The sequence below is a fragment of the Saccopteryx bilineata genome, chromosome 4 (assembly GCF_036850765.1).
Source record: "Saccopteryx bilineata isolate mSacBil1 chromosome 4, mSacBil1_pri_phased_curated, whole genome shotgun sequence".
NCBI classification, from domain to species: Eukaryota; Metazoa; Chordata; class Mammalia; order Chiroptera; family Emballonuridae; genus Saccopteryx; species Saccopteryx bilineata.
In genome coordinates, this window is record NC_089493.1 from 32,920,202 (window position 1) to 32,941,850 (window position 21,649).

Consider the following 21,649-nt stretch of genomic DNA (forward strand, 5'->3'; position numbering starts at 1 on the left):
TAGTTTTAACTTTACTTTTTATCTGAACCTTTTCAAAAAGCCTTATAACCCAGAAAAGTTGTTTAATGGAAGTGTCATGCATTTTTCTCTCAACAGTAGTTGAGGTGAATTAACAAAAAGACCAAAAGAAAACCAAGGAGAAAAAAAGCTAATAGAATGAGAAGAGGAGGAGAAGCAAGGGCGCGGAATCATCTAGCAACTCTGAAGGCAGACCTGAATAATCAGAACTGGTCTCTACCTAATGGGAAGATATAAACAGCAACTTAATAATAGAAGTTCTCACCATTAGAATTTTCTCACATTTGTACATGACTGTGAGCATCTAATTGGCTTAGTATTCAGTCTTCTTTCTGTTGCAAGTCACAGACATGCAATTGAGACTAAACTAACAAACAAAAATTATTGGCGCACTTCACTGGAATGTTCCGGAGTAAGTGACACCGCTGGCACAGTTGGACCCAGGGCCTCAACTGATGACCTCAGAACTTCCTCTTATCCCCCATGAAATAATCTCTCTCAATCGCTTGGTTTTGTTTCCCTCTAGGTTGACTTCACCGTCATTCTCCAGTGGGTTCCCTCTGTACAATGGCAAAGATGACCACCAGGGTTTACTCTAATCGGCTTAAGCTTGGGTAACTGACTACTGTAAACCAATCTTTATAGAAAGGGTATGTGATTCTTCCCTTGGTCAGACCAATGGCTAGTGGGTACCATTGGCCCTGCCTAGGTAACATAGGCTGAAAGTTGTAGAGGGGTGTTTCCTTATTAGAAAATAAGGGTGTAGGTATAAAAGAAGGAGTAAGAGATCAAGGACAAGCAAAAATACCAGATGTCTACCATGCCATTTATAAAGCAAGACAATCTAGTGGCTAAAAATCACTTTAGAATTAGACCTGAGTTTGACTCCTTTTCTACCATTTACTAGTTGTTTTAGATTCAGAACATTTTTAAACCCCTCTGAGCTTTCCCCCCATTTGTAAAATCAGGGTAATCTTATCTATTTCACAGTGTTATAGTAAGAACCCACTCGCTCAATCGCTTGGTTTTGTTTCCCTCTAGGTTGACTTCACCGTCATTATATTACAATATATTACAATATATTACTCACAATATATTACAAAGATAATGTCTGCATAGCTGTTATCATGTTCCTGTCACAGAAACGGCAGCCGCTAACGTTACCAGCATTCTCAGGGAAGCTATGGAAAGCATAAAGGCTATACCACACAGGCTCTTTTCCATAGAATGGGTAGAAAAGAAGGTGAGAGTCACAACTTAGAGGCAAACCATAGAGTACAGCCTCACTTTACAGCCCCTCTGGAGTCAGTCTACTGGCTTGATCTTGGCACTTGAACAAACTCCAGTTCCTTAAACTCTTCTCGGCCCAACATGACATTCGTTTTCTGTCTACTGTATAAGTTCAACAGGACAGGCAATCCCACTTGTTGGCCAGATTGCTCACTTTCTATATACCTGTCCTTGACTTTAAAAAAACCCTGATTCTAGGTTTCCCAGTATAAGAATGATATAACTTGAAAATGGCCATTGAATGCCTAGTTACAATTTAAGGCAAGTCGGTAATTAAAAATGCTAATTGTTTTAATAGTAATAATTTATTTAGTAGTGATAATTTTATTATCTGCGGCCCAGTGATATAGTTTGAGGAGGTAGGCATTCAGAAAAGCCAGTTGATTTTAAGTTATGTCTGCAGAGTTGCACCTTAAATTTAATGAAGAATAATTAAGAACAACAACTAACAATCACTTAACCTTTGCGCCTTAGCTTCCTTATCTGTAAAATGCAGATAATAGAACCTACCTACAAAGCTGTGATCATTAAATGGATAATTACATGTATAATGGGAAATGGTTAAGCACTTGGTTGTTGCTGTTCTTAAGCAGGATCGCATTGGAAACCAGTAAACTAGTGATCTTACTGGTCCTTTGACAAATAGATATTTTCCTTTTGAAAGAAGAAAAATTTAAGGGTCTGACCACACTTGCAGATTTAGAGCTGTGTGCAGCTGGGAAGAGAATTCAGCAGTCTCTTCCCCTGACTTGTCCCTTTGCTGTAAGCCTTGTGGGCCAGCTCTCACGCCTGCAGGCAGAGTGTGAACGTGGGAAGACATCCTGTAGTTCTAGTTTGCTGTTGGCTTTAGGCTCCATAATAAGGGTCTCTGCTTACCTCTGGACCTCATAAACAGGCTTGGGAGGAAAAATTTGCCAAAGTTCAACTGCATATCAAAGAAAGCCACAGAGCCCCAGCACTCCCTGAGGACCCACATAGCCGCTTTGTCTACTGCCAAGCCTTGGCCCTAATGCATGGATATGCCTGTGAGCTAAGAGCCAAAGCCACAAAGTTCCACCAGTTCATTTAGCCTTGGCATTTCAATGTACTGTGGGATCTGTTATTTGGGTTGTTGTCTCATTGTTAAGGGGTAAAAACAGAAACATCCCCGTCATCAGAAAACTGGTTTACTAAAATCACCACCACTACCCCAACCCCACCCCAACCATGAGAATAACTCCGCTGTCTCTGTGTAAGGGAATGGAGCAAATGCCAGCTGTTTCCCACTGGTGAACCCTCACCAGTCTGTGGCCATCCCCCCCAACCCCCGGCTGACCTGTCTGGGCCACTTTCTGCATCTCAGGGTAGGTACAGCCCGGAAGCCAATGCCACCAAGGCTGAATCTGGGCATGGGCGCTGCCATCTCAAGCTCAATATCTTCTCCTTCAAAATGAAGCACTCTTGATGGTTTAACTGTTATTTCCAATAGCTTTCCAAATCTTCCCTAACATCTTTCCCCCTAACATGTATAAAAACACAAGGAGGCCCTGGCCGGTTGGCTCAGTGGTAGAGCGTCGGCCTGGCGTGAAGAAGTCCTGGATTCGATTCCCGGCCAGGGCACACAGGAGAAGCGCCCATCTGCTTCTCCACCCCTCCCCCTCTCCTTCCTCTCTGTCTCTCTCTTCCCCTCCCGCAGCCGAGGCTCCATTGGAGCAAAGATGGCCCGGGCGCTGGGGATGGCTCCTTGGCCTCTGCCCCAGGCGCTAGAGTGGCTCTGGTCGCAACAGAGTGACGCCCCGGAGGGGCAGAGCATCGCCCCCTGGTGGGCGTGCCAGGTGGATCCCGGTCGGGCGCATGCGGGAGTCTGTCTGACTGTCTCTCCTCGTTTCTGGCTTCAGAAAAATACAGGAAAAAAAAACACACACACAAGAAAAAAACAAAAAAAACCCCAAAAGGATTCATAACTCCTTCCACCCTTGGGATTTGCTTGTGTTTTCAAATGCCCCACCCCACCCCCCATTCAGCGACTACAACTTTTTTCGCCGGACAATGTGATGCTTTGAATTCTATAAATACCCCAAATGGAAAGCAAATAAAGGACATACACAAGAAGATCTGAGTTACAAATGGTAGCTTGTCATCTTTGGAGAAGTTTATTTCATTTAAGTCAACAAATATACGTTGGGCACCTGCTCTGTGCACTGCGCCAGGACTCTCAGAGGGGAGTCAGCCTGACTTCTAATCTAGCTAACAGCTAACGCGGCAGGGAAGAGGCAGCAGGTGACCGCACCTGAAACCACGCGCAGTGGGAACCCAGAGAGCCGCTGTTGCACGGTGGTTGATAAGAACGTAAAGAGATGGTGTCATCAAGGACAGGCCTTGAAAGAAAAGTTGGATTTCTTCAAGGGGAAGGGCATTCCAGGCAGGTAATACAGTAGGAGCAAAAGGAGTAAGCCTAGGGAGTTCTAGGCATTACCACACACTGCAAAGTCTTACTGGAAACGTCTAAATTATGAGTAAAGGTACCTAGCACTAGTAATAGCCCTATCTGTGAATTCTGTTTGAACGCTCAAAATTCATCTCGCACTAGAAGAGCTCTTATTATATGAAGCACACAGCTGTTTTTAAAATTTTTTTTTAAAAATACATTTCTGTTTTTAGACAGGAAAATGCATTCCTTGAGGAGAAGCAACTTATGCAAGGCTGGACAAAGGTGAGTGTCTTGAACTCCGTGAGTATCCAGGCTGGAGGCAGACCTCAGGATTCCTGTCATCTGCTTCACCCTCAGACCACCCTGCCATCTAATAACATCAACCCCATGTCTTGGTTTTGAACATTTGAAAATGGAAAGAAATGTGACAGGTCAAAATCTCAGATTCCCTGGGCTTTTTGATTACTTGCAAATCCAGCGAAGGCTCACATATCACTCCCCTCTCATTTGTCAGCATCTGAATTTGTTTGGTTGTCGTGTGAGTGATGAAAACTTAAAAGCGATGTTGATATGTACAGCATGTGGAAAACCACTCCCAGGTTGTCTCTGCCCCGGAGAGGCCAGAGGTGCGTGTACACATTCCTGGGCGCCCAGACAGACCTGCTCGTCCGTTTGTGCATATACTCAACACCACTAGACACTCGTTTGAAAAACACAGCGGACTGTGTGCTGACTTGATGGGAAGCCACAGGCTTAGTTCTCAGACACTGGCCAACAAGAGATGGGATCCAACCCATCCCTAGACCACAGGAAAAATACTTTTGACCACAGAGCTGGCTGCAAAATATTCTTTTTGTAGGAAACAAAATGTTTCCAGCCCTGGGATTCAGTTTTTTTTTGGGGGGGGGGGAGGGTCCTTTCACTGTTATTGAGTAGGAAAGGCAAATGCTTAAGCAATAGACCAAATAAACATCTAAAGAAACCACCAGGCTCCTTTTCGGGGAGAGTGGAGCACAGGGTGAATGAGCGGCACACTGGACAAGTCCCAGGCCCTGGAAGCTTTGGGAGCACAGCAACCAAGGTGATTCTTTATGTGTTTATGACCCCAGTTTAATCCCACTCCGCTTATTAACTAAGCAGACTCGGACAAGTTGCTTCACTTTTCTAAGCCTCAGTTCCCCATGTGTCCAAGGTGAATGATGACAGCATTGATTATAGGTTGCTGTAAAGAACAAATGAAACACATGTCAAAGTGGCACAATGCCCAGCAGATAGTAGGCACTCAAGAAATAAGATTTTTTAAGGTGGGTTCGGTGACTCAAAGGTCACTAGAGGGCTGTGTTAATAGACTGTTTAGAACCCAATGATTCCTTAGAGATTAATACTCCAGGTCCCAATATTTTATAAGTAAGGAATTAGTCTTAGAGAGATGAAAAAAGGTGGCTAAGCCATCCAGCCAGTAGGCCTGGAGCGAAGACCCCGCTGACTGCATGCACAGAGCAAAGGGAGTGAAACGAATTCACACCACAGAACATACCAAGTGCTGTTGACTGGCAGTGGAGCTCAGACTTTAGTGTCCCCAAGGACCACTTGCAGCATGTGTAAAAATGCAGATTTCGGCCCTGGCTGGTTGGCTCAGCGGTAGAGCGTCGGCCTGGCGTGCGGGGCACCCGGGTTTGATTCCCGGCCAGGGCACATAGGAGAGGCGCCCATCTGCTTCTCCACCCCCACCCCCTCCTTCCTCTCTGTCTCTCTCTCCCTCTCCCGCAGCCAAGGCTCCATTGGAGCAAAGATGGCCCGGGTGCTGGGGATGGCTCCTTGGCCTCTACCCCAGGCGCTGGAGTGGCTCTGGTCACGGCAATGCGACGCCCCGGAGGGGCAGAGCATCGCCCCCTGGTGGGCAGAGCGTCACCCCTGGTGGGCGTGCCGGGTGGATCCTAGTCGGGTGCATGCGGGAGTCTGTCTGTCTCTCTCCGTTTCCAGCTTCAATAAGAAAAAAAAAAGCAGATTTATCGGCCCACTCCCAGTGCTGCTGAGTTAGGCTGGGAATGCCCAGGAATCTGAGTCTGAACAAGTGCAGGAAGTGGATTCCAAGAGGTACTCCTCTGACCACTGGTCAGGAAACAGTACAAGAGGAAGTCATCAGCCGAATAAATAAATGAGCAGAGTACTATGGTTGTATCCTATGGTTCAGCATAAACAAGCGATGCTACTAAAAATAACGAAGAATGCTTCCATTGTACAAAACAGTAAATGAGGTATAGAATGATGTTGCTGCTTCTTCTAGATCATTAACTGTTTTATAGAAGAGGAACCAGTGACTCAGTCATTTGCCCAAGATCATGTATCTAATTAGAGGCAAAGCTAGAACTTAATTCTAAAGTATCATTATCTTTCTCACAATGAGGAATATTTTTTTCTGGGTACCTACAGGTGAAGAGAGTGGGCTTATGTATATATATTATATGCCAGAATTTATGATTCAATTTTAATCCTTGAAAGAATTTTCTTTAAAAAAATTATCCATTTCCAAATGGAAAAGTCCTCCCACATTATTTCGGGGGCTGAGTCATTCCATCAGCTCCCTTAGGCTAATGGAATAAAATTGGTCAGAAGGAAGAAGTAACAATGCAATGGAATGGTGGACATCTCAGAGATACCAGAAACTGTACTCACATTGGTGCACACCACCTGCTTCCTTCCATTAAAACCCTACTCTTCTAATATAAAACATATACCTGACCCTGAGGTCTATAAAGTTCTGTGCATCATCAAATAACCACACAAATATCCCAGTTAGTGGTTACTATGTTAAAGAATTTGGGAATTTCCTAGACAGAGCTCAAATAAACCAATATGGGATTAGATTCAGTCATTCTCCAAAGGATAGAGTTTCATCTGTTTCCTGTAGTGATGGAGCATGTAAGAGTCTTTTAGCAACTGCTGGGGTTTTGCCCCCACAGGTTAGAAATGATGATCACTTTTTACTTCTTGGTCCAATACTAGAAGAATTGAGAAGTGCACAGGTATAGTTCCTCCGTTCCTACTTTTTTGGAACAACATAGCCTTCATCCTCCAACAGAGTCACTTCTGAAAGTTGCTGTGAAACACAGGCAGCAGAGCAAAGTGAAAGCGATGGCCTGTTTGAAGAAATCAATGAATTCTCCAGCTGGATGAGGCGTATTCTCACAATAATCTCAGAATGTTCTAATTCATGACGTGAGTAACAATGGCCGTGGAAAAGACTTATGATTTAGATCAATCTTATGACTGTTTTTGTTGGCCAGAAAAGGGGAGTACAGAAGTCTCCTTTAGAATCTGAGGTGGAATCCGAATCCAAATCCAAATGGATAGCTAACCACTTCACCATCCCTTCCCTCCTTGAGAGAACTCTGGCCTTCGGAGCTGCTCCTCTGCTCTGTGTCACCATGCATGCAGAGGGTGCCTGCGCCTCTTCTATGATGAGAACTCATGAAGAGTGGGAGCCTGCCATGCCTTCCACGGGGAGGGGCAGGGTCTGGGTACATGTATTGCAACATACTTCTTTTAGAGGAGGTTTTTTGGTTTCAAACCCCCAACCCCCACGAGGCATTATTTCTAGCCTTTAAAATGTTTCCTGAGTTTAGATACATCTGGAAAGTTTTGGAAAATACCACAGGAAGGAGACAGGGCCAAAAGAGCTCCTTTTCTCATGTCACTCAGGAAGCACTGCACAAAATGTTTGCCCTCCAAGACAACCCAGGAACCCAACTCCCAAGGCTGGAGAATCATGGTAGACATGGTAGCGCCCTTTGGGGAACAGGGCCAGTGGAGGATATCTGGGGTCCTATATTAACAACGTGTCAACCAGAGAACTTATGTAGACCGTGTCACGCAAGGGCCATCAGAAAAACAGGACGCATCCCAGGTAGACTAAGAGAGAGAATTTAATGCTGGGAACTAGTTACAAATGTGTTGGAGGAGCTGAAAGGAAAATGGAGGACCGTGAGGCAAACCAAAGATTAGTAACAGTAAGAAGCTACCCTATTCCTAGAGCTGGAGGAACAAAGGATGAGGTGCTGTCACCAGAGCTCAGAGGATAGGCTCTCTGAGGAGCTGAAACCACAAAGGGATCATGGAGGAGGAACTGACGTTACAGCCTGAGACACCACTGGAAGTGGGGTGAGGGGGTTAGAGACGCACGGCTTCTCTCATACTTCTGTCCTTCATCCTCCTTGTGGGACACTACACTAGCAGGATCAATGGAAAGGAAGCTCAAGAAATATAGATTGCTGGGTCAGTTCCGTGTTATTCCAAGCAGAACCAGGGAAAGGCAGGGTGTGGATCTAAGAGCAAAGAGACACAGCCCACTAAGGCAGGGATTCCTGATTCTCATTTTGTAGATGGAAATCTTCTAGAAAATACTGAAGCCTAAATTGGTAGTAGCTATTGACTCCATAGCCCTGGACTTTAATTTTGCTAGAATTCACTAGCCAGGGAGACCCAGCTACCCACAGGGCCCTCTCCTCCTGGACCTCCTTTGCAAATCTAGTTTGCATCTTCCACTTTCCCCATCAGCATCTCCTTCTAGGAGCCAGTGTTCTAAAATAAGGAAAAAGCACTGAGGGGGGAGAAAAGGGAATGATTGGCTAGAAGCAATGAGGGTGGAGGGCTGACTGGAAATTCTGCACAATGTAAGAAATCCCCTACATCTCTAAGAGAGTTCCTAATGGCAGTCATTGAAGTGGGAGCATGGAGGCAGCCACACTGCCCCCTACTCATGGGACCGCGTGTCCTGGGCAGGGCCAGCTCCTGTCTCTGTCCCAGGCCTGCTGGTCCTCTATACTAGCCCATTCAGTGCGCGCCAACCTCCTCTGCTCTCTCACTCACACCAGAAATGACCCCTCCTTCCAAGCTCCTTCCAGATCCTTTCTCTCTGTGCTGCTGTCCATCCTGTTTCCTCACCGCTCACATCTCTCCCTTCTTCTCCATCCCAGTGGCCACCGCTTTGGTTTGGGCCCTCTTTTTTTTTTTTTTTTTTGGCATCCTATTTCCAATCCCTCCAAATCAGTACAGCCAACTCCTGCCTAACAGAGGCCTGTAAAGTACAAATCTGATGTCACAACGGAGATCTCTCAGTGGAGACCTGAGAGCCTTCAGGATCATGTCTGATTTGTCCTACCTTTCCTGTCCTTGCTTTGTCTTTATATACACGTCCCATTTTCTGCACCTCCAATTGCACGGACACCCACACACCCTTCTCAGTAGCGCTAAAGAAAGACCATTTGCAGTTCCACCTCAAAGCCTTTGTTTGTATAGTTGCCTCAGCCTCCTTCGGCACCTACCTGGCAAATACTGATACACCTTTCAAGTCTTATCTCAAACTCTGTGCCCTCCTCTGAATCCTTCCCTGACTACGCCTTCTTTCTCAGAGTTCTGACCATCCAATATTGACGCCCACGGACCCTGTCGCATGTCCCTCAGTACCTTCTTGTGAGTATTCACATGTCTGCTTCCCCTCTACTGGGTGTTCTCCCTCTGTTAGTATGGTTTTTCAAAGCAGAAAATTGGGCTTTGTTGGACTGCATATTCCCAGCCTTTGGCACTCATATCTACCCTGAAAAGATCTCAAAGTAGAAAAAGAGGAGAAAGGGAGGGGAGGATGGAATGAAAAGGGAGTGTCCAACACAAAGAATACTTAATGGTCTAGTCTAGATAAAAATAGAAGAGTTATAAGAGGATCCGTGTCTATGGTTAGAGCACACACAAAGGACTATTATTACAATTACAGTCTCTAGAAGATTTATTGCTAAAGATTTTAAGCTGTAATATATACTGTTTCTTAATTGAGGAAAAATATTAGATTTTGAGGAGATGAAAAAAACGACCAAGACTTCACAGATGCTATGGTAGTCACTCAGCCAACTTGTCTCAGTGGGTTTTCTTTGAAAATACTTGGCCTTTGGACAACCAAAACATGTAATGAGACCCCCTAAGCACAGGGGTCCTAGAGACGAATGAAACCTTTGGTAGAAATGCCTGCTGTTTAATTTAAACTGGGAATACTGGCTGGTTCCTGAGAAGGACTGACCTATTCAAGGCAATGGGATCCAATGTTGACATACTTCCAGCAGAGCCAGCCACAGGAAGCTTAAAGCAAGATTAAATGGGAGAAGGGTATACATAGGAAAGGCTGGTGTCAAAATAGGGTCACAAGTAGGAAATGGACATCAGTCATGAGAAGAGCCTAACATTCCAATGCAGGTCAGTAGAGAAGAGTATATCTGGATAGAATGCTGTATAAATAGCTACAAATAGGAGAACAGCTTGGTATAGGCATGGCTGTTGACAGGTAAGAGGCCATATTGGACCTACTGAAACTGTTTTAATGAGGCAACCGCCAGAGTTCTCGCATTTTACTACACCTGACAGAATTTTTGTTAAGGTCCTAGGGGAATATTTTCTGAGAAGAACAGACAATCCAGAAAGGTTTAAAAGGCAAACCATAAAACTGATTACAGTGTGGGGAAAGTGACTGTGCAAGAAAAGAGTTAAGGGAGAGATGTCACATACATCATCCATGAAGAAAGGGATGTTTTACTGGGCACACTGCTGTACTTCCTGGCCCTGCAGGCTTTTGCTGGAGGAGGCCATGGCCAAGTGGGCACAGGTCTGTCCTCTCTGTGGGCAAGACTCCACAGAGACTCTCTGTTTTGACAATAAATGGCGAAACACCGAAGGCGAACCCAAAACTTGGCAAAGATGCTGACTGGAAAGGCCAGAACTTGCAAGTTGGGAGACAAAGGGCCTAGGTATATCCATGAGTTTCAGAGGATCATGTCCCATGGAGCTCATTCTTCCTCAGGACTGTTCTGTTGCCACGTGGAGCCACACTGTTATAGGACATAACTATGTTTATTTAACAGGGATAGAGAAAGCTCTTTCAAAGCGATGACTCATTCCACTTTTTGAAGGGATCATCCCACATGGTACAGCCATTGAAGGCAGCTGCACCAGTGGTAGAATAGAGACATTTTCCGAGCATTGTGCACGGATAGTCTAACATTAACATAGGACTCACAGTACAGGATAATGGTTAAAACCCAGCAACGGAGGTAAGTATATAGATGTGTATGGGGGGGGGGACCCTTAGAAACCATGTGATTTAGAGCAATTTGTTAAAGCTCTATAAAACTCAATGTACTCATCTTTAAAGGACACCTATAATACCTATCTCATAGGGTAGTTGTGAGGTTTGAACACGAAAATACCCACAAAGCAACTTAGCAGAGTAATTGGCACAAAGGAAACTTTCAATAAATGGTTGGGTAGACAAAATAAAAGTCTGGGCTGTGGGGGCTTTGGATGACTTGTGCTCAATCCCTCCCAGAGACTCCAGGTGCCTCAGCGCTACCCTTTTAAGGTTTATAATGATGTACCTCATTCTGGAGGCTTGACACTCAGATACTTCTGTTACTCAGAGTTGGGGGTCATAATACCACCTCAATCTCTTTTTGCCAATCCTGAGTCAAAAATTCAGAAGGTAGGCAGCGGGTACAGCCACTGGAGCTTGGCTCTCCAAAGGTGTTCTCATAATCATAGTCCCTTTGGTAACAATAAAATAAGGGTCCAAGATTCAAGCACACATGCTCTTTGTCCTAGATGCCAGAACTCTTAAGCTCTGCCAAGCCAAGAAGGAAAACTTTCAGAAAGAGACCCTCTGTGGAAAAATCTGTTTCTAGCATTTGAACTCTAAGGTAATTGCCAGCAGCCATTGACTGATTTAAAAATCTAGGCAAGGTTATTGCACGTGGAGAGAGGGGCGACAGTGTAAGGGCGGAGTGAGTGTATCAACTCTATGGTAACTGAAAACTCCAAATTATTTAGAGCCGCAGAACCAGGAGAGCCCAATGACTTATATTGCAGTCGACAACCTCACAGGCAACGGACAGTGTTTAGCATATCTTAAAATGTTACGGTAACATAATTGGACTTACATAAATTTAAATCAAATGCTAGAGATCTATTTGCTTCCTTTTCCCTCCCACCTCCACCACATTAATCCTTTGTCAGCTTCCCACCCCCCACCCACCTAATTTCATAAGCTCTTAAGATTGTGGAAGGGCCTGAAGCCCCACCCCACCCACCGCCCCAATCAGACTGCAGTGCACACCAGCACTGTACCATGCTGTGACCCTCAGGGCCACAGCGGCCTCCTGGAGAAAGGCGGAGGCCTCAGGTAAGCAAACTCCCCAGAAACAGTAACCAGCTACAAATTCTCCATGCTGGATCTGCTTCAGCCCGTGTGTGTGCTTTTCAAATCACAGACAGGGCAAGGAACATTTCTGGATCACCGTCACATGCCAGATGTATTTCTATGGCAAATGATGGCAAGAGCAAGAGCTAAAGCAAGCAGCAGCTCCTCAGCTCCTTCCTAAGGTCCCTGGTCCCAGAGGGGAAGGTGCTGTTCTAATATGTAATTCAGTAAGCTTTGGGGGTAAGCTAAATGACATTCTAGGGCTAGTCATCCTTGGGCACAAATCAGGGAGCAAGTTAATAATAACCATTCACTGCAAGCCAAAAGAATCATCACTTAGTCAAAGCTCCATTTTCCAGTACCTCATTTTATTCCTTTTTTTTTTTTTAAAGCTGACATCTCACATGGTATAACAAAAAGAACTTAGGTTCTGGAGTTATACAAACTTGATTTCAAATCTTGGTGCCACTATTGAATATGAGTTACTTATCCTCTGAGCCCAGTTTCTCTATTTGTAAGAAGGGAGGTGATTAGAACAACGATGAAGGGGTGCAGTGGGGATTGATGGAAATAATGCAGTGAAAGAGACCGAATGTGATGCCTGCAACCCTAGGGACACAATGAAAACTAACTCCCTTCCCTCCCCAGGAAATAAAGGGGCTTACATTAGCTCGCTGGAGCACTAGAACAGAGCAACGATGCTCTTCCTTACGGAGCTGTGGGATCACAAGACAGCAGGAAACGGGTTCCCACACCAGCTGCCTCCTGCCGCTCCTCTGTGTCCCGCTCTGACGCAAAGACTCAGAAATCTGAGAACCACAAAGCCTTCCTCACACTGAGGAGACCAGACACACAAAAGACCAGGGAACTCCAGTCCTCCCAAAACATCACACACCTTGACCTGATGAAGACAGGTGACAGGAAGCTCAAGATTCAAGGGTGACCTTCCATGGGTACAAATGACTATTTGCAGGAGAGGGGAAGAGAAGTTTGCAAGATGTTGTCTAAAAGGGAAGTCATCTGGCTGGGAAGACTATGCTCATTGTGAAGTTCAACTTGGAAAAACTTACTTATTTACAGGTCTAGACCCAAGAATTTAAAATGCTGACTTTCATCTGGCAATTCATTGCAATGCGGGGTGTCATAATGCCTTTAATAATGCCTTTTTTTTCCCTGCAGAATGTTTTTATGAACCACTGGAAGTCACAGGGGATATAAACATTACATCACCTACAAGCCCAGTAGTTTGATTGGGCCTGGGGACGTTTTGGTCTGGAGTTTACCTGCTCAAAGACAGCCCAGCACAGGGAAAATAGCAACAGATAAGGTCAGGAAAACTGAATTCCAATTCTATTTCTGTTACTTACTAGTTGTGTGACTCTGAGTAAATCACTTCGCCTCAATTGCTTACCCTCATCTGTAACACGAGGGGACTAGAAAATACTGTGGGTTTGAGGACCACCTCTGTGAGAACAACTGGACGTGGTTGCCCTCACTGAACGGCCACTGGGGCCGGGGCCTGGGAACTTTCATTGTGAACAAACACCTGTGATTCTTAGGTTCACTGCAGTTGAGAATCTCTGGATAAGGTCATCTCTGTAGAGCATCTCAGAAGGAACACTGTCAGATCCTAAATACTTTCTTTCTAGTGAAAGTGCTGAGTTTAAGAAGATACTGAATCCTTCTCCCCCTTTTGGTTTTGCTAACCAAAGATGCTGACCCATTTTCTTCTCACTCACAGCTAACCAACCAAGGCTAAAATACAACATCCTATCCAGCCTTCACTCTCAAATGAGCCAAATAAAATTCGGCATCCTTGACCCTCAGGTCACTGCCTGTCCAAGAGATCTTGCCGATGTTTCATACGTTGTTTTCCAACTGAAAACACTCTTCTTCCCTAGCCTGACAACGGGGACTTCTGTTCGGTTCCAAAGCCTTGTGTCTCTTCTACTTCCTGCAACAGCTGAGCTTTCTCTAGAAATCTCTCATCCACATATTTGCCCTGGTTTACTTAGCAAGTTAGAGCTGGACGGGTCACTGTATAAGAAGATGTGGTACCAGACAGTGTATAAAAATAAAACTAGCCAGAGCTGGAGGAGAATGACAGAGGAGATAAAAATACTGGTGATATGAGTGGCTCCTTAAAGGGGAAGTCATCTTAATGTTCTGTGAGGGAACCAGTCATTCAGGTCCTGATGGTCAGAGATCATGACCCTTTAAGAGAGATATATAAGGACACGTATTGTTTCATGAAAACAAATGTATGCAGTTCACAGTAGTATTCTTTATTCACAGATGCATCTTCTCTGCTTTTTTGGTGTTAAAGCACCTTTTCCTTTTGGAAGTGGTGGTAACAATTTTACAACTCTACTTGATGAAAAATGATATCTAAACCCCCACCCTTGTTTTGTTTGGATTTCAATTTGAACTTTTATTGACCCCATGTGACTCAAAATCTTGTAAGAAAAACCAACATTCCCCATCAGCAGAGATACATGCACTCTCACAGCCAATGTATCTGAGAAGGAGACACCCCCACCAGACCGTGGAGCAATAGCACTGACGCACTTTTAACTGGTAACTTCCAGGGGAACCTCTCAAAGGGAAAGTTTTTTTCTACTTGAATCCATTCAAAAGTAGTAAGTTTTGAGTACACTGACTTTTTTCAAAGGGAGCCCCATGGAAGTTTCTTTTTTTTCTCTCTCTCTCTCTCTAATTTATTTTGGTTTTTTTGTTAGGTGGTGGGAAGATATTGATGTTCTTATCTCAAATGTGGAGCTAGGAACAGGAAGTAGGCCCTTGGGTATTTGCGTTGTTCCTTCCCAGATGGAGTCTGTCTTTATGCTCTGTGAGTCCCACCTCACTGCATTCATGCGCTGTTACTGCATACTTTCAGGAAGGATTTCCCAAGATTTTATTTTTCCCCCCATAGACTTGAGAGCGAGAGGAGGAACAGAGGGGGATGAAAGGCGGGGGAGGGGGGGAGGGAGAGAAGCATTAACTTGTTGTTCTACTTAGTTGTTCATTTAGCTGTGCACTCAGTGATTGCTTCTCTTATATGCCCTGATAGGGGATCGAACTTGAGACCTCCACATCAGGATGATACTTTATTCATGGAACCATTCGGCCAGAGCTGGATTTCCCCAAAGATTTTAATACATTTGTCTGGTGACTTGAAAAAAAAAAGAATCTTTTTAAGAGTCGCCCTTCTGGGTTCGCTTTTTATACGTTTCCCAGTCTGCTCAGTATGTTAGAACACTTCTGATGGACGAGCACGGGTCGGGGCTGGATTTCACACTGCAGCAGCTCTGGGAACGAAGTAAACACTTAGGCCCAAGGCAATGCACTCGGCTGGGCTGGTCTGTTCCCTTTGCTATTTCTGCAGATATTTATGCTTAAAAAACAATTTCTCCCACCCCTGCAGCACAGCCAAACTTCTCTTCTGGCTGGATCTAGTCACCAAACAAAAAAAAGAGTCTTCTCGCCTAAAAGCAGCAGATGAGCTGGGGTAGAAAACAAGAGAACAGACGTGGTGACCTGGATCCATTTAACAAAGGAAGAAGGGCTCGTTTCTAAATGAGGACAACTCAGCCTGAATTCCTCCCTGGAGCACTCTGGGAGTAGGGAAATGTTACAACTATGACTTACACCAGATACACCCGCATCTCCAATGTCTCTCTTTGGGTATATATGGATATATACCTGACATTCTTATCCCAAATCTACCCTTCAGCTTTAAAAGATTTTTCATCTTTTCTTTCTGCCTCCCCTCCCTCCCCCCAGTTATTCAGTCCTTCACTGAGCCTTTCCAACCACAAGAAGAGAACTTATGTCTTGTGAAGATGGCAACAAAGATTGCTTCCCCTCCCCGTCAGCCACAGCCCCCACGCTGCCTGCTCCCAGAAGGCAGGGGTGGGCCCCTCCCACACTCTGCTTGGGCCTGGGTGAGGACTCTGGCTCGCTTACACAAAGGAACTCCAACTAGGATTTCAAGGGAAGCCTGCTTCTCACTCTCCCATACCCACTAGCAGGCCTGTTCTACAAAAAGTCCCTGTATTCAGTATTCCCAGAGTGTTTCTATATAAGTATGTGCTTGTAACTGTTAAGTTTGAGGCTTTTTAACAGACAATTACTAATACTTTCAAAGAACTATTACACTGCCAAACTCAGCCACTACGGGGAAGATTGATTCTAAATGAGCAGAATGCCCTTCCCCAGGACTAGGTTTGCATACGGACCCTGGAGTTTGCTCTGTCTTTCTTTCTCTCTCTTTCAAAATGCACATATCGAATGTGTAAGCGTCACGCCTGACCTTGCCTCTGAGGGTGCACAGTGAGAGTCAGGCACAGCACCCAAGGGGTCTGCCACTCGAGTGTCAGATGCACAGGAACAGAGACAGTGGCAGGCGCAACTGTGGGCAAGACTGAGGGCAGAGGGGCTGAATGAGGCCGGGGTGTCAGCAAGTCTTAAAATACAAGACAGACACCAAAAGAAGACTTATATGCCAGAAAGGAAACACTGAATACTTCCAAGATGCAAAATAACTGGGGACTTCGAGAAAAGCCTAAGGATTCAAATAAGGGTCAGGAGCTTGGGTCAAATTATTGATCCTGTCAACAATTCACGTCTCGTATTAGTCCCTTCCCTCAAGTGTTCTGTAACGTCACAGTGCCTTCTAAATGGAAGATGAAAATATTATTATAAAGCCCACTTAAATAAACCTTCTCGATGAAAAAGTCACCTCTTTCCAATTTGTTGAAATAAGAGAGTCATAATATTTATTTCATCAAGGAGTGTGAAGCTTAGTTGGGATTAATTTACTTCATTACTCCTTTTAGGGTACTTAAAAATTTATATAATCCCATATGTGGTTTGTAGGAACAGAGATCATGAGGATCTGATGCGAAATAATATGAGTATTTCATCAGTTTTTTTCATCGTTCTTTCCAGTATAATTACCCTCACTCTAGCTTTTCCAGTCCTTCATTACAAGGCCACCTGGTTACCATGAGAGCTTCCTGAAGGAAGGTCTCAGCCCCTCTAATTGGATGCCGCTGCCTCATCCATTGAGAGGGGACCTCCCTCTGCTGTAGGGCCCTCCATTTCCTATACGTGCACTTGACTCACTGTGTTCACACAGCACCTACTGTTTACATGTTTACCTACTTCCTCCAGTTGATGGTGAACAGCTGCAGGGCACTCACTTATTCATCATATTTTGAATCTCTTATAAGCATCGCACATAATAACTAGTAGAGAAGAGATGATTAAATAAAAGTTTGGCAAATGGAATGGGTACACCAATCCTATGCTCTCATTACTGGCAAAAACCAACCCATGTTTTCTGAATAGATTTTCTTCTTTTGCTGTTCACCCTCACCCCAACACCAACGGGAGTTCCTTTCCTATCTTGATCTATTTCAGACAGAGGTTTCCAGACTGGGCTCCACAATAAAAAAATCACTTGGGGGAAGCTTAACAAATAAAAATCTACACTCACGCCTGGCCTTGCTAGCAGAAATGTTGGCAGGGTGGGGCCCTAGTGTTGGTGTTTTGTAAATGCTCCTGGGATAGGTCTAACACGCATCCAGACTTCGGAAACACTGATTTTAAGTGATACTCGAGTTCCACCTTCTTCCTCTGAGAAGACTAATGTGCCTCTGATGAGTTTACCTTCCTCTGGATTCAAAGCAGTTGTTCTTTCAGCCACTTATCAGGTAACAAATCATGTGACAGCATCTCAGTACGAGCTTGTTCTCTAGCTCCTGGACTCCACTTTGATCGTTCATGAGTGTGTATGTATGTGTGTGTGCATGTGTATTCCACATCTCAGTCACCTCTCCTAGGAGGCCAGAGGAAACTCAAAGGCAGGAACTGTCTTCTCCTTCTTTGTACCCCCACATCATCTACACGGTAAACCAAATCCTACTTTTAGTGTTTTTTTAACAAATCCAAACCACTAAAAACAAAGACAAAAAAAAATTTTTTTTAATTCAACTCCAAGGACATGTCTTCAGTCAGAATAAAAATGTTGCACAAAGGGTGGGGCAGAATTGAAACAGAGGAGGGGAAGAGTAAATAAAAGTCAAATGGAAAAAAAGCTAAATTAGTCCAAAAGAAAATGCTTCCCAGCTTCTTACGAGAGCTTTTACGAACACTGGAGCAGAATAAACAAGAGAATTAACTTGGCTTGTGCCCTGATAAGGAGATTTCTTACTTGGTTATATAATTTTACGATGTTTCCAGGGTGTAAAGAAAATAATCAGCCGGGGAGGACTCCTTCCCTTGGACTATCCAATTCATCTCTTGGGTTAATCAGCTAGCAGATCTGCTCAGCTTGACCTGACCCCCTTCTAGCCCTCTGATCTCAAACTAAGCCTCGTATTCAAGAGCCCTGGTGTAGAGCTCAATGTCATAGAAACAGGATCAAGTGTAACCCTCATCCTTTAGTGTAGTGGCTACTGCTTGTACATTGAGAGAAAAAAAAAAAGAGAAAAAACCTCAAAGCTATTCCTGGTGTCTTCCCCTAGTAGCTGGTGTTCCATAGTCTGCCTATGGAATGATCTAGGCACATGCTCCTGCTAAGTGGTGTTATAAAGAAGTATTATTTGGAGCAATTACCTTAAAGCACATATCCCAGAAAAGGTTTATCTTCAGATGGCTTCCCTACTTTGTCATGAAGTAAGACCACAGGAAAGCTCAATGAATCACTAAGCTCACATGGCCTTTGGTAAGGCGAGATCAGGTCATCAGATAGAGACATGTTTTCTACATCAAACTTTATTCTAGTTATCAGACCACAAATTTAACAACTGGTCCCAAACAGCACGCACATTTCTAGAGATTCAGGCCTCTTTGCTTGGGTCGGCCATTTTACTGCTGGTCATATCTTACTTTAATTGCTCATTATTGTTCAAAACATGATTCAAAAGCATTTAACTATGCTCTTGATTGATTAGTAATGCTAGTAACAAGTTGTCCTTTATAGACTAAGATAACACCACTGACCCATCGAATAAAATATGAGTTGATAGAGTGTCACTGATCCATCATGCTTTGCTCAGGGTCCTTCTGTGACAAGTGGCCTGCATTTGACCTTAAGAACCAAGAACCAACAGCCACCAAAATGTTCCAGGCACCAAAGGGACACAAAATAATAACATGTGTCCTACTAGCCACTTCCCATTGACACTAACAAAATAGAAACAATTGGTTAAGGTTTTAAAACAAACGGAAAAGAAAAACGTGGCTCTAATTTCTTCGGATCCAGGAGCCTGAATTCCATGAAACCATATAGACAGACTCACAAAATCAGTGTGTGTCCTCTAAAATCCAGAACAGAGATAAACTATAAGTTTTCTAGGAGAGGGGTTCAGGGTCCATGAAAATGAGTGAATCAACATTGATTCACAGGATTTTGCTTCCGCCAGGAAGAGCTCAGGTCGTAGTGCTTGGACCAGCCTAAACGACATGTCTGAGAGCTGCATGCATGTTTATTTAACAAATCTGGAACCTACGGTACAAACCCCAGGTCATTAGGGTCTGCAAGAATATCTTTGGACATGCTTAACTGAAAAGAGAAGTAATGGGTTCAGAAGCCAGGATACGGGAAAAGGTAGCACTGAAATCATGAGCACACTGGGTTTGTTCCCCTAAATGAAAACAAGCCGCTCCACGTTCTCAGAACATGGCTGACTCAATCATCACGCTGGAATGTTATTTACACAGTCCCAAGCAAACCCAGAAGAATCCTCTGGTCTGTAACCAAGGGCACTCGAAAAGTTATGTCTGGAACAGGCAAAGGCTCATGTCTGTTTTTGGTGGTGCCTGACTCCTTGAAAAAGAGCCAATGTACCTAATGCAGGTGAAGGGCTGCAACTCCCTTCCCACCACCTCCTCTTGAAAGGACCACCGGCATAACACTTCATGCCTCTTTAACTAATGACTTGGATTTGTTATATATTTAGCAAAACGGGCAAATCTGGATTCTGGATTCTGCCCCCTGCGACGAATCAGAACAATCACCCCGTCTTCCTTCTCCTCCTGTTTGCAGGGGAGGTCCTGATGGAGCCTAGTCCACGCAGAGAATAAAGTTGAAGGGAGACATCAGGAAGAATAACTTTCCTAATTAGGAGACATCTTACCAAAGAGGCCAGGCTGTGGTGGTCCTTTCTTCGGGTGTGGAGGGAAGATGAAGAGAAGGGTAGAAACGAACCTTTCTGTGCGAAAGGGGCAAATTCTCCATTGAGGCCAGGGCAGAACCATAACCAGGGAGCTCTGAGAGAGTCGTCACCCTTCTGCAGGTCTCTCTAGCCTCATCCAGGACTTGAAACTACTGGCTTATGAGTTAATGCAAAAGAATAAACTGGGGAACAGTTTATTCACTTGGCAAGGTCTGTCTGGCCTAAGGTTTTCAAAACACACTAACCCCAAGAAAAAGCACCATCACAATTTAATTTGTACATGAATTCTCTAGCGCTCCACAAATAGGGTGATCGTTCACCCTTTATAGATAGAGAATTTAATACCCCTAGAGGTGTGCCCGTACCTTGGTCACATACAAGCTATTGGCAAATATCAGGAGGCATGCTAACTCTCTTGGGTCTATTCTTACAGTTTTTTTCCTGTGCATGACTTGGCTCCTCACTTCATTTTAACTGCTACTGGGGCAGGCAGGGATGTTGGGTTTCCTCCCCGCTACCTCCTGGCAGGGTTGGGCCAGGACAGACAACGTGACCTTGACGGTCACAGCACAATGTCAAAGCACTCACCTGTCTTCCCTCCGAACCAAGGTACTGGAAAATCAGCCGTGTGGTCACACTGTGGCTCCAGGTGTTTCCTAGTGCAGCTGTCACACAGCTGGATCCAGAGGAGCCTGAAAGGAAGCAGGGCACAGTGACAATCATGGAGGCCCTTCCTTGTGAGGGTGGTTCACATAAACCAAAGGCCAGTCATTGCTCATTGCTTGGGGAGTACTAGGAGGCTCAGTTCATTATACAGAAGTTGATGAATTAGAGAAGGACAGGGGTTAAGGAATGAAGCTAAACATAAAAGCCAGCATGTGTTTCCTTCAGCTTCAGGGAAAGTGACCACTACCGGGCTGAAAGGTAACAGAGTTATATATGAGAGCTTGCATTGCTAGCTCTAAATGAAGCCACTGAAAATCCATGGTAGAAAGGCAAAATGCTACTACATAGACTAAGAGCCAGTTATGAAACAGTATTAGTTTAATAGAACTGTAAGACTTAAAATTTTATTTATTTATTTATTTATTTATTTATTTATTTATTGGTTTTAGGCAAAGAGAGGAAAGGCAAGAAAGAGACAAAGAGAGAGAGAGAGAGAGAGAAATCAATTTGTTGTTCTACTTGTTTATGCATTTATTAATTGACTCTTGCATGTGCCCTGACCAGGGATCAAACCCACAAACTTGGCAACATATTGGGACGATGCTTTAACCAACTGAGCTACCTGGCCAGGGTGAGTTGTAAGACCTTTTTTTTTTAGCTTGATAAGAATTTTAATTCCTCATCAATATAGAAATGATGATATACACATACAAAATTCCTTTGCCCTTGCAACCATTGCACACACGCACCCACCCGAAAGAGGAATCTAGAAGATTTCACCATTTCTTATCTCTGTATTAGACACCCTTATCCCAAGAGAAACATTCTTTTACCATCTAAGACTTT

At 44.3% G+C, this 21,649-nt stretch overlaps 1 protein-coding gene across 4 annotated transcripts in view; it reads right to left on the reverse strand.

The window, feature by feature from the left end:
• RAD51B (RAD51 paralog B) overlaps positions 1 to 21,649 on the reverse strand; it is a 586,701-nt gene that overhangs the window by 30,990 nt on the left and 534,062 nt on the right. For all 4 annotated transcript variants that reach the window (XM_066276398.1, XM_066276397.1, XM_066276395.1 and 1 more), the window contains one exon: positions 20,726 to 20,829. In XM_066276398.1, coding sequence (XP_066132495.1) covers positions 20,726 to 20,829 — 104 coding nt within the window. The remainder of the gene's footprint in view (positions 1 to 20,725; positions 20,830 to 21,649) is intronic.